The 14183-nt window shown below is 41.8% G+C and overlaps 1 protein-coding gene across 1 annotated transcript in view; it reads left to right on the top strand.

Moving 5' to 3' along the window:
• The window catches only part of LOC125481750 (histone deacetylase 2-like), a 14209-nt gene extending 345 nt beyond the window's left edge, over nt 1–13864 (top strand). The window contains exons 2-4 of the mRNA XM_048593659.1: nt 4546–4658; nt 10823–10940; nt 13735–13864. Of these exons, the coding sequence (XP_048449616.1) occupies nt 4546–4658; nt 10823–10940; nt 13735–13817 (314 nt within the window). The 3' untranslated portion in view covers nt 13818–13864. The remainder of the gene's footprint in view (nt 1–4545; nt 4659–10822; nt 10941–13734) is intronic.
• Nucleotides 13865–14183: the final 319 nt, after the last annotated feature.

Raw genomic sequence — 14183 nt, 5'->3', positions numbered from 1 at the left:
CCCCCCCCCCTCCCCCCAGGAAGGGGCGCATGAACAGGTCATACAATCATGGCTGATCATCCGCCTCAGTTCTACTCTCCTCGTTTCTCCCTGCAGCCATCGATTCTCTGAGTAGCCAGCATAAGCTGTCAATCTCAAGTTTTAAACTCAGCAATGGAGCATTCACGACCTTCAGAAATACAGTGCCAAAGACACTCAGCCCTTTGAGTACAGTAGTTTCTGCTCATCTTTGGCCTAAATGAGTGCCCCTTCATCCTGAGACTGCACACCTATGTACTATACTTTTCAGCTAAGCGAAACAACTCTTGGTTCTGATCCTTCAGTCTCCTTTAAATTTTCATGTTTTCCTCCGATCTCATCTCATTCCCCTAAAATTCCACAGAATTTTAGTCAGTCTGTTCATTCCCCCAGAGCCCCTTCTCTCTCTCGCTATTGGAAGGTAGCAAATAGGAGACACTGTTGAGAAATGCCCTGCAGTCAGTTTGCCTTCTGCCAATCTCATCCCACATCTCAGGAGCTCAGCTAAACCTATCTGACCACAGACAGGCCTTTGCTAAGGGTACACCTGTCACAATGTCGTAGCGACTGGCAGAGGACAGCTGGACAACCAGTGGATGCTGCAAAGTAGCCAAACTATATACAGAGTACTGAATGGGTTTCAGTCAAATACACATGTAAGCCCTTGAAAAAGGACTCCTGTAAAAGATAGTAATTTTTACCTAAAATATTAATCATAGACATCTGCAGCACAGAAAAAGGCCCATCAAGTCCAAGCGGGTCAAAAACAACCTCCTGACTTTTCTAATTCCATTTTCCAGCACTTGGCCCATAGTCTGTACGCCTTGGCATTCACAAGTGCACATCTGATCACTACTTCTGGTTTCTGCTTCTCCCACCTTTTACAGGCAGTGAGTTCCAGATTCCCACCACGCTCTAAGCAAAAAGAAGATTTTTCTTCACATCTCTAAACCTTCTGCCCCTTAACCCAAATCAGTGGCCCTGGTCATTGATCCCTCCATCAAGGGGAAGAGTTGTTTCCTGTCTACTGTCTCATACCCCTCATAATTTTTTGCATCTCAAACAAGCCCACCCCTCAGTTTCCTTTGCTCCAAGAAAACAACTGTCCGATCTGTTTTAATAACTCTCCAGCCGAGGCAATCTCCTGTGCACCCTCTCGTGAAATCACATTCCTCCTATAGTGTGGTTTCTCTAACTGGCATAATGAACATTTTATACAGTTCTACCATAACCTCCCTGCTTTTAAACTCTATGCCTCCGCTAATAAAGGCAAGTATCCCATAATCAACCTTAATTGCTTTATCCATCTATCCTAATACCTTAAGGAACTAGTCCAATATGCACACTGAAGTCCCTCTAATCCTTGGTCTTCACTGATCAACCCTTCTACGATCACCTGTAAAGCATTTATAAGAACCATGAAAGGCATGGGTCCCAACACCGACCCCTATGGGATCCTGCTGGACATAGACGTTCAGTCGGAAAAACACCCCGTGACCATCACCCTCAGCTTCCTGCCACTCAGCCAGTTGGGGATCCATTTAGCTTAATTTCCTTGGATGCCCTGAGCTGTCACCTTCGCTATCAGTCTCCCATGCGGGACCTTATCAAAAGCCTTATTGAAGTCCAAGTAGACTACATCAAAAGCATTGCCCTCATCTACATACCTGGTTACCTCTTCAAAAATTGAATCAAATTAGTGAGACATGACGTCCACTTAACAAAGCCATTCTGACTATTCTCAATTAATCCCTGAATCTCCAAATATAGATTATTCCTGTCTCTCAGAATTGCATGTAATAGTTTTCCTACAACCGATGTAAACTGCTGACTGAACTGTGTTTTCCTGGTTTATCCCTTGCTCTTTTCTTGAAAATGGTACATGATGGCTGTGCTATGGCACTTCTGTGGCTAGAGAGGAATTGAAAATTGTTGCAAGCACCACTGCTTTATCCATTCTTGCCTCACTAAACAACCTGGGGTACATTTCATCCTGCCCTGGAGATTATCTGCTGTTAAGCCTGCAAGGTCATGGACCTCCTCCCCGATTTCTGTACCCACATTGTGTCTGTCACCAGTGAATACATTGGTCTCAAATTCAAGTTGTAGATATGGAAGTTAAGGTTGAAGTTCTTCAGGAGTGGTGTCATCAAGGGTCTGTTATTGATAACTGGGATATTGACAGTGGGAGATTGAGTGATGGTAATGCCATTGAATGTTATGGGGCGATGGTTGGATTGTCCCTTGTTGAACATAGAACATAGAACATTACAGCGCAGTACAGGCCCTTCGGCCCTCGATGTTGCGCCGACCTGTGAAACCAATCTGAAGCCCATCTAACCTAAACTATTCCATTATCATCCATATGTTTATCCAATGACCATTTAAATGCCCTTAAAGTTGGCGAGTCTACTACTTTTGCAGGCAGGGCATTCCATGCCCTTATTACTCTAAGTAAAGAACCTACCTCTGACATCTGTCCTATATCTATCACCCCTCAATTTAAAGCTATGTTCCCTCGTGCTAGCCACCACCATCCGAGGAAAAAGGCTCCCACTGTCCACCCTATCTAATCCTCTGATCGTCTTGTATGTCTCTATTAAGTCACCTCTTAACCTTCTTCTCTCTAACGAAAACAGCCTCAAGTCCCTCAGCCTTTCCTCATAAGACCTTCCCTCCATACCAGGCAACATCCTGGTAAATCTCCTCTGCACCCTTTCCAATGCTTCCACATCCTTCCTATAATGCGGTGACCAGAACTGTACGCAATACTGCAAGTGCGGCCGCACCAGAGTTTTGTACAGCTGCAACATGACCTCATGGCTCTGAAACTCAATCCCTCTACCAATAAAACCTAACACACCGTACGCCTTCTTCACAACGCTATCAACCTGGGTGGCAACTTTCAGTGATCTATGCACATGGACACCGAGCTCTCTCTGCTCATCCACACTACCAAGAATCTTACCATTAGCCCAGTACTCTGTATTCCTGTTACTCCTTCCAAAGTGAATCACCTCACACTTTTCTGCATTAAACTCCATTTGCCACCTCTCAGCCCAGCTCTGCAGCTTATCTATGTACCTCTGTAAACTGCAACATCCTTCCGCACTATCCACATCTTCACCGACTTTGGTGTCATCCGCAAATTTACTAACCCATCCTTCTACGCCCTCATCCAGGTCATTTATAAAAATGACAAACAGCAGTGGCCCCAAAACAGATCCTTGAGGTACACCACTAGTAACTGAACTCCAGGATGAACATTTCCCATCAACCACCACTGTCTGTCTTCTTACAGCTAGCCAATTTCTGATCCAAACCGCTAAATCACCCTCAATCCCATGCCTCCATATTTTCTGCAATAGCCTACCATGGGGAACCTTATCGAACGCTTTACTGAAATCCATATACACCACATCAACCGCTTTACCCTCATCCACCTGTTTGGTCACCTTCTCAAAGAACTCAATAAGGTTTGTGGGGCACGACCTACCCTTCACAAAACAGTTGAAAATGATCATTGCCTTGCACTTGTATGTCATGGAAGTTACCTAGGACTGGAGTGAATAATCTCATTTCTCCACCTTCTACTCTGATTGTCATCCTGTTGCCCATAAACACATGGATATATTTCCTTGCCACTTCTTTGTGTTCTCAAAGCTTACGTTCCCAACTTAGCTTATATCATTAGTAAACATGTTTGTTTCTCTCCATATCTTTGTCCGCCCTTGATATAAATTATGGATAATAGGCTTCAATTGAAATTGATCCTTGCAGTGTTCTACTAGTTACAATCTGCAAACTGTCTCCTGTCTTGGAACCAATTTCCTGCTGATGTATTACCAACTCTATATTAATCCCTTAATGTGTTTTGGAAACCGAAGTATCCAACATATACTAGTTGCCCTTTATCTAGCCTAATAATTACATCCTCCAAACACTCTTAATAAATTTGTGAAGTATCGGTATTTTTTGACGTGTATAGTTATGCCTAATCTTTTGAATTCCATCAGTAAACTGAGGTGCATTTGTGGCAAAAGGGGAATGGATGGAGAAGGTGAATTCTGCATCAAAACTTATTTCTATTTGTTTGTCATTAACTCAGTTTATCAACTCTTAACTAGGATACATCTTTTTGTACTCGACTGATAGAAAATCAGTTTTGCTGTTGTCCCCAGGCTCCTAAGATGACCAGCCACCTAATCGTGGCTTACAGATGCATGAACTGGAGAGATTATATCGTTTTACATTTCCTTGGAAATGATTCAAGGGCAATGTTAATTAACCCATAACAGCTCATCAACAGCATGAGTGTTCATTACAGTATAGGTTGTATTGTCTTTTGGGTGTAAACTGAATAATATCCCAAAGACAATGGATAAATTATAATAACCCTCTTGCATCTTGCTGATCAGTAATCAGTTTGGTTATTGTGTACTAGTTGTATTTCAGGTCTTCAGATACTGTCTGTTGTATACCAGTGTGCGGGAAGCTTTTTATTATCTTTTCATTTGTTAAATGCAGGTGATGTTGGGAATTACTACTATGGACAGGGCCATCCAATGAAACCCCACAGAATTCGAATGACGCATAACCTGCTTCTAAACTATGGCTTGTACAGAAAAATGGAAATCTATGTAAGTACCATGGAACAGTTAGTGGGTTAACTTGTTTGTGCAATTCATCCTTTCTTTTTCCTCCTGTCCAATACAAAGATAAAACTTATTGTAATTTAGGGAACTAGGGTCATTATGCCCCTGTGAATTGCATTGCAGCCTTTGATAGGTTCTCGTGGGAATATAGTTATATTGGAGTAAAATGCAATGAAGGACATAAATGCCAAGTGCTTGATGAACTCCTATAATTAAAGATAGTGTTTAGTGTATATTTGCAGTGCCTCATCCAAAAAGGACTCATTAAGAATCCTGCCCACATCGTCTGCATCCATACACAGGTTGCCATGTATATCTCTGATAGGTTCAACTCTTTACTTTGCCATCTTCTTCTTATTCTATTGAAATCTTTAGATTTTCCTTAATTTTGCCAGCCATCATTTTTGCATACCCTTTCTTTATTTTCCTAATTTCCTTTTTCACTCAATTCCTGAAATTTCTTTATTCCTTTAAGCTTCCTCGAGTATTACTGTTTAGAAGATTGTCATAAGCTGTCTTTTTCTGCTGTATATTACCCTGAGTACTTCAGGATAACCAAGGGGCTCCAGATTTAACAGTACTATCCTTTTTCTTTGTGGAAACATGTCTACACAGTGCCCGTAGAAGTCTCACTAATCTAGCTTTCTCTGTTGTCCTGTTCCATGCTGTCAAAATAGTTTGCCTCTGTGCTATTTAGAAAGCTGTATTCATTCTTAGCAACTTCATTCCTACAAAAAGTAAATAAATTTATGATCTTGTCTTGTGTGGTGAGTATTTCAAAAGTTAGTTAGGCTGTCAATAAACTAGCAATGTTTGTCCTACCAAGCAGGATCTATTTTGGTTGGGGAGAGATAGTAGGAACTGCCGATGCTGGAGAATCTGAGACAACAATGTGTAGAGCTGGATGAACACAGAAGGCCAAGCAGCATCAGAGGAGTAGGAAAGCTGACGTTTCGGGTTTAGACCCTTCTTCAGAAATGGGGGGGACGGGGACTCTGAAATAAATACGGAGAAAGGGGGAGGCAGATAGAAGATGGATAAAGGAGAAGATAGGTGGAGAGGAGACAGACAGGTCAAGGAGGCAGGGTTGGAGCCAGTAAAGGTAAAGTTTTGTGGAACACCTACGCTTGGTTTGCACCAAACAACTGCACCTCCCAGTCGCGAACCATTTCAATTCTCCTTCCCACTCCTTGGGCGACATGTCCATCCTGGGCCTCCTGCAGTGCCACAACGATGCCACCCGAAGGTTGCAGGAGCAGTATCTCATATTTCGCTTGGGAACCCTGCAGCGCAATGGTATCAATGTGGACTTCACAAGCTTCAAAATCTCCCCTCCCCCGACCGCATCCCAAAACCAGCCCAGCTCATACCTGCCTCCCTAACCTGTCCTCCCACCTATCCACTCTTCCCACCTCAAGCTCCACCCCCATTTCCTACCTACTAGCCTCATCCCGCCCCCTTGACCTGTCCGTCCTCCCTGGACCGACCTATCCCCTCCCTAACTCCCCATCTACACTCACCTTTACTGGCTCCAACCCTGCCTCCTTGACCTGTCTGTTTCCTCTCCACCTATCTTCTCCTTTATCCATCTTCTGTCCGCCTCCCCCTTTCTCCCTATTTATTTTACAATCCCCTTCCCTTCCCCCATTTCGGAAGAAGGGTCTGGACCCGAAACATCAGCTTGCCTACTCCTCTCTATTTTGGTTGGTCTTTTTCTACTGCTCGGGTAAGTTATGAATAATCAAATGACGCTGTTGTCCCTTCATACTTGTCCTGGCTCTTTATAAAAGCTACCCAGTTTGTCGGCTGTTTCCCAGGTCGTACCATATTTTCCCATTCAAGTTTGATCTGGTTATCTTGAAAAAGTTAGCATTGAATCTTTTTCTGTCATCCTTTCAAGCAGTGCATTCGGGAAATCAATGTTTCTTTAGTCCCTTCTGGTTCTTTTGGTTTGTCATCAGTGTATAGTTCACATACTTCTGGCAGTCTTATTTTGGATTGTTTTCTGATGTACTGCTTAACCTTATAGTGTCTAATTCGATCAAATTTTCCCCAAACCCTGAACTTGTTTTCATCCAGGCAGCAATGGTCTTATCAGTCTGCACACAACCATAGATCCACAAATACTGTATGTAACAGTTACAAGATGTAACTTTAATATTTTAAATCCACCTGTTCGGATGTGTTATGAAGTACCTCTTTGACCATCAGATCCTGAGGAAAGACTTGTACCCAGATCTTCTGACCCTGAGGTAGGAATAATACCTCTGTGCCACATGACAATTCTTGCTATATAACCATAAGGCTAGATAATTTTTGTGACAATCAGGTGTGAAGTGATGATTTGCATTGAGATTTCCACAACAGATGAAAGTAAAAGAGAAGAAAAGCAGAGTATTAGAAATACAGGAAAAAACCAGGATTTACATTTATAATATCCCTTTCATAATGTTAATGCATTCTTTAGAAATGTAATCAGTTATTTTGTAGACAAGCAGGGCAGTCAGTTTGCAAAGCAGGGTCCTTAAAAAAGCAATGATGTGAATGGCCAACTCACCTATATTGATGGTTTTTGAAGATTTAAATGTTATCCCTCATTTCTTGAGTAGTGACTGTGTGGAGATTCTGAGAGATAGTATTGATGATTATTTGGAAAAGCACAGTTTGATTAGAAATAGTCAGCATGGCTTTGTGAGGGGCAGGTCATGCCTCAAGCCTTATTGAATTCTTTGAGGATGTGACAAAACACATCGATAAAGGTAGAGCAGTGGATGTGGTGTATATGGATTTTAGCAAGGCATTCGATAAGGTTCCACATGGTGGGCTCATTCAGAAAGGAAGGATATATGGGATTCAGGGAAATGTGGCTGTCTGGATACAAAACTGGCTGTCCAGTAGAAGACAGAGGGTGGTAGTAGAGGGAAAGTATTCAGCCTGGAGCTGGGTGGCCAGTGGTGTGCCGCAGGGATCTGTTCTGGGACGTCTGCTGTTTGTGATCTTTCTGTGGAAGGGTGGGTTAGTAAGTTTGCCGATGACATGAAAGTTGGTGGAGTTGTGGACAGTGTGGAGGGCTGTTGTAGGTTACAATGGGGCATTGACAGGATGCAGAGCTGGTCAAAGAAGCGACTGATGGAATTCAACCCAGAAAAGTGTCAAGTGATTCATTTTGGAAGGTTGAATTTGAATGCAGAATACAGGCTTAATGGCAGGATTCTCGGCAGTGTGGAGAAACAGAGGGATCCCGGGGTCCACGTCCATAGATCCCTCAAAGTTGCGACCCAAGTTGATAGGGTTGTAAAGAAGGCGTATGGTGTGTTGGCTTTCATTGTCAGGGGAATTGAGTTTAAGAGCCATGAGGTTATGCTGCAGCTCTATAAAACTCTGTTTAGGCCACACTTGGAATATTGTGTTCAGTTCTGGTCACCCCATTATAGAAAATATGTGGAAGCTTTGGAGAGGATGCAGAGGAGATTTACTAGGATGCTGCTGGACTGGAGGGCTGGCCTTATGAGGAAAGGTTGAGGGAGCTAGGGCTTTTTTCATAGGAGCGAAGAAGGATGAGAGGTGACTTGATAGAGGTATGCAAGATGATGCAAGACATAGATAGAGTGGATAGTCAGAGACTTTTTCCCACGGCAGAAATGACTATTACGAGGGGGCATAATTTTAAGGTTATTGAAGGAAGGTATCGGGAAGATGTCAGAGGTAGGTTCTTCACATAGAGAGTGGTGGGTGTGTGGAATGCGCTGCCAGCAGTGGTAGTGGAGTCAGATACTTTAGAGACATTTAAGCGACTCTTGGATAGGCACATGGAGGAAAGTAAAATGTGGGGTACGCAGGGTAGATTGATCTTAGTAGGATAATAGGTCGACTCAACATCGTGGGCCGAAGGGCCTGTACTGTGCTCAAAAAAAACCAAGAAAAAACAAAAGAAAAAAAGATTGCTTGCATCTGACCTCAAATTCATAATCAGATTTCAAATTAATTTCTTTTCTAAAGGATGACACCTTTGGCAAGGCTGTAATCCCTCATTACTGAGCTGGAATGCCAGTCTAAGTTGAGTGCTCAAGCCCCAGGTTTTGGTTTGAATCCAACACCACCTGACTCTAGAATCGGATTGGCTCAGCAGTGGCCTACAGCAATAGATGTTAATGTTCAGTAAGAGAGAGAAGAGGAGAAGCCAATACAAGTGATGTGAGAACTAGAGAACAAATGGACATCCAGAAATGTAAAAGTATAAAGAGAAGGTGCCAGATGCACGAAGTCAGAGGGAGACAAAAGAATTAGCTTGTGAGGTAGAGGTGATAGACTTCAATGGAAGATGCATGTAGTTCAACTATATTAAGTAATACATTATATTACTTCAGAATACTCCAGATGTAAATGTCTGAAGACAACTGGTTCCACTCCCAACTCCTCTCAATGAAGCGATTAGTAGGTTAAGTAAGTGGGCAAAAAATTGGCAAATGGAGTGTAATGTGGAAAATGTGAAATTGTTCATCTTGGAAGGGAGAGCAAAACAACAGTATTATTTAAATGGAGAAAAACTGCAGAAAGCTGCAACACAAAGGGATCAAAAGGACGTGGGGGCTAGTTGTGCATGAAACACAAAGCTTGCTAACAGGTGCAACAGGTATTCAGGAAGGCCAATGGAATGTTGGCCCTTATAATAGCGGGGTTTGGAGTATACGATAAGGGAAATCTTATTGGAGCTGTTTAAAGTGCTGGTGAGACCACATCCGAAGAACTGACAAGTTTTAATACCCTTATTTAAGAAAATATATTTGATTGGAGGCAAGTCAGAGAAGGTTCATTAGCATGATACCTGGTGTGGTGGGATTGGTTTATGGGAGAGGTTAAACAGGTTGGCACTCTGCTCGTTGAAATTTAGACGAATGAGAGGTGATCTCATTGAAACATATCTGGTTGTAACAGGCTTGACAATGTAAATGCTGAAAGGATGTTGCCCCACATAGAGCCTAGAACCAGAGGGCATTGTCTCAGAATTATGGGGTGCTAATCTAAGGACGTGCTGAATTTCTTCTCTTAGAGGCTTGAGGGTCTTGGAACTACTTGCCACAGAACTGTGGGGCAGACTCCTTGTGTATATTTAAGGCTGAGGTAGATTCTTGATCAGTAGGGGATTTGAGGGTGATGGGAAAGGGCTAGAAAGTGAATATCAAGTCAGCCATGATCCTATTGAATGGCAGGTAGGCTTGAGGGGCCAAACAGTCTACACCTGTTGCTATTTCTTATGGTCATAAGCTGTCTGTGTGCAACAAGACTTGAATGTGTTCAAGATAACAGTGTGGAGCTGGAGGAACACAGCAGGCCAGGCAGCATCAGAGGAGCAGGAATGTTGACAGTTCTGACTCCAGCATCGGCAGTTCTTACTATCTTGAATGTGTTCAAACTTGGACTGGTGATTAGCAAGTAACATTTGAGCTGTGAAAGTGTTGGGTAATGGCCATCTATAACAAGAAAGAGTGAAACCACCTTCCCTTGACATTCCGTGGCACCACAACTGTTGCGTTCCTCAATATCAAATCCTCGGTGTGACACTGTTGATCAAAAACTGAACTTGACAGGTCACATAAATGTCATAATTACAAGAACAGTTCAGATACTGCAGGTTCTGTGACAAATGATTCCCTGTTCCATACAATCCCTACAACAGAGCTGTGTGGATGCCATCACCTATCTACTGGTTTAAATATTAATGCACACTGCAGGCAGGAGTTACCTACTGAATGCACAAAAAATTGTTTGAATCTTCTTTGGCAACAATCACTGTCACATAGGAGGATAAGGACAGCACTGTCTTGACATGATTTCCACTAAGTCACATGATCTTGATGAGGCATGTGTTCCTTTGTCCCTTTATTCTGGCTGGGTCACATTCTTTGAGCTCCCTTGCTAATAGTGATGTGAGACTACGTTTGCTGTATCTGGTGTTTCCAGAAGATGACCCATCAATGTATTCTCAAGGGCGGTTCAGGATAAGGTGTATGTTATGATTTTTGCCTTCAATACTCTACATACTAAATTTCTCCATTTTAAACATATGTCTGATATTCTGCGTTCTCTCTTTTCCTGTAGGTATCCGTGTAAGAAGTTTGAAATTTAACGATCTTTCTGTTCTTTCAAAGCGTCCACACAAAGCTTCAGCTGAAGAAATGACGAAGTACCACAGTGATGATTACATCAAGTTTCTGCGGTCCATCCGTCCAGACAACATGTCTGAATACAGCAAGCAGATGCAGAGATGTATGTTGCCATTTTAAAATATGGAAATACTCGGGTTGAGTAGGCAGAGTGTTAAGACTTCAAGATGTTAGAGATATAATGAGTTTTACAGAAGTACAGAGGCAGAGTGGAGGGGAAGTGGTGGGTGGCATGGTGGTGATGGTGGTGGTTGAAGTGGGGTGGTCAGTGGGGAAGTGGAGAGGAATGAAAAGGTGATGATCTGGGAAAGGATTGAAGTCAAGGGATTAAATGCCAAAACAAGTTTTTGCATTCTTCATTGAGGTAGAGTACTAAAGTGCTGTCAGCAAAACTTGGAATTTTATTACCTATTTCCTACGTAAGGATGTACTGTAGAATTTAGTCCACTGGGTTTTTATACTGGCTTTTCTCTCACTTAAGTACAGCTGTGCATTTAAAAAGGTTTAATCTCACTCATTTCAAATAACAATCTATATAAAAACACTGTAGGGCTCCATTAATTCACCAAAAAAGCATTGTATTGCTGGTTAATTGAATTAACATTCAATTAAGTGGTGTGATAGGACATAATACAAGTATGTGTTGAAGTCCTTCAAATTCCATCAATGGATTTGTTAATTAGTGTATAATGCAGGTTCTCGTTAAAATATGTACTCTATTCCTGATGGCCACGGGACATGAAGGTCGATTTGACCAAGGCAAAAGGATCTGTGACTGTTTGTAATATGAATAATGTTTCATACAACAGGCACTACAGAAGTTAGATTCTACAAGAAGAATTGAAATTACAGAATTGTCCTCCTTTCTGTTGTGGAAATTAATGCAATCAGCAGAAACAGTGTAGATTATGCACAGGTACTCTAATTAGCAGATGTACATAAGTCTGTTGATGACATGAAGATGATTGACTGTGTAAGCAGTGTAGACAGAAGTATAAAATTAAAGGCAATAACACATTATGTGAATGGACAAAATGTGGCAAATAAATTTTAGCACCAAGTATGGATGTGTTAATGAAATGCTAGTGGCGTGTTATACATATAAAGCCCTGTTAGAGTATTGTGTTCAGTTCTAGGCATCACATGCTGAGAGAACATAGAACATTACAGCGCAGTATAGGCCCTTCGGCCCTCGATGTTGCGCCGACCTGTGAAACCAATCGGAAGCCCATCTAACCTAAACTATTCCATTATCATCCATATGTTTATCCAATGACCATTTAAATGCCCTTAAAGTTGGTGAGTCTACTATTTTTGCAAGCAGGGCATTCCACGCCCTTACTACTCTCTGAGTAAAGAATGAAGAATAGATTTGCAAGAATGATCATGGACTTGGAGTTAAATTGCAAAGAGAGTTTACAGAAACTAGGGTTGTGTTCCCTGCAAGTTAGAATATTTAATGGATGGTTAGTTTGATCAAGGTGTGTAAGATATCAAGGGAAACTGATTAAAGTGGATGGAAAGAAGCTATTTCTCTTGGCTGGGGGAATTGAAAACAAGGGGGCATCACGTGTTTAGGAGTGAAAGCAAAATGTTGCAAATGCTGGAAATTCTTAGCTGTCTGTGGAGAGAGAAACAGTGTCAACATTTCAGGTTAATGGCATTCTCATTGTTTTGAAGAGATCATTTGTCATGTCAAGAGTTCTTCATCCTGAAAACACTAATGATTAGGATTTAAATAGTCATTTGATAGTAAAGAACAGGAGTGCTGCTGAGAAATACACATTTTGTCTTGCACTCATCAGGACAATTTGCAAGAATGTCAATTCAAGGGGAGCACCAACGTTTCTCTTTCCGAGAGAGGAGAGTGCTAATTGGTTGGCAAGTGGTCTATGGCAGAGGCATTGTCAAGGAAAATGCATTCATTACTTAAGATTGACAGTTATGTTCCAGTCTTTGTTTAAATTTTAAACAAAGGGATGTTGACTCTGATTAGTGAGGATATTGCCCTGAGAAATAAGCCAGCTTGTATGGAATGAGCTGCCAGAGTAAGTAATGGAGGCTGGTACAATCACGACACTTAAAGGGCATCTGGATGGGTATATGAAAGGTTTAGAGGGATAAGAGTCAAATGCTGGCAAATGGGACTAGATTAATTTAGGATATCTGGTTGGCATGAAGGAGTTGGATCAAAGGGTCTGTTTCCATGCTGTATAGCTCTATGATTCTGAATGACCGACACCTTTCATTGAGTTGAGGTGCAGTATGTGTACATATTATTTCCATCTGCAAGGGAAGAGCTCTTTGTGCTAGTGTAGCAAAGCAGATGTGCCACACTGAGCCTGGCTAACAATCCGAAAGTGATTGCATTGGGATTTGTTTCAATACTTCAATACTTGATTACTCCTGTTCTGTTCCTCCCCTAACCCTAACTCTAACTCTAACCCATTCTCCCTCACAGAGTAGGAATTATCGGTTAGCTGAGGGATTGGAAAGTCTCAATTTTCTCTCTCTCTTTCCTTCTTCCCGAGCGAGGGAGTGTTTAGTACAATTGGACAGTAGGGCGTCTTGTCTACCTGACTTAGTGCTACAGTGAGTTAAGCCTTCATTTCTACCTATTAGACCATTGGGAAATGTTCAGAAAGGCTCTCTTTGAGCATTATATGTAATAGGTGGTGGTTCAAAAGATAGCCATGAAACAAACTTTACAAAATTTGAGAAATTAGTCTATTTGCCATCTGATGAGAATAACAGGAAGCTAGTAGCTATTCAGTGGGAATCTCTTTAGAATGGGTATTTTTTCTAGTTCTATATCAACCTGTTTATCACTGAGCAGTAACTTAACCTTTTTCTTTCACTTTGTAAAAAATTTATTTAAAGCCTGTTCTTTCCCTTAGTTAACGTGGGTGAAGACTGTCCTGTATTTGATGGGCTGTTTGAATTCTGCCAGCTTTCAACTGGAGGGTCGGTTGGTAAGTAGACCGTTTACGTTTACAGAACAGCTGCAGGCCATTGATCCCAACTTGTCTACCTGTGTTTTCTTATGTTCCAATGAACTCTTCCTTACCCTTCATCTAATTGAGTCAGTATATCATGGGAACTTGGGAACCAGAGTAGGTCATTCAGCTTCTTGAGCTTGCTCTGCCATTCGATAAGATCATGGCTGATGTTTGGCCTAACTCCATGTGCCTGCCATGGACCCGAGTCCCTGATACCCTTGTTTAATCATAAAAAAAATTGTCTATCTCCATCTGTTTCTTCCTGTTGTACTGTCTACTTCCCCCTGAAATGCATCAATGCTATTTTAAGTAAATAATCTTCTATCAAATTTCCTACTGGATTTTAT

The sequence above is a fragment of the Rhincodon typus genome, unplaced genomic scaffold, assembly GCF_021869965.1.
Source record: "Rhincodon typus isolate 14 unplaced genomic scaffold, sRhiTyp1.1 hic_rhity00003413, whole genome shotgun sequence".
Lineage (NCBI taxonomy): Eukaryota > Metazoa > Chordata > Chondrichthyes > Orectolobiformes > Rhincodontidae > Rhincodon > Rhincodon typus.
Note: the sequence above shows the minus strand (reverse complement) of the source record. Positions and strands in the feature narration are given on the sequence as shown.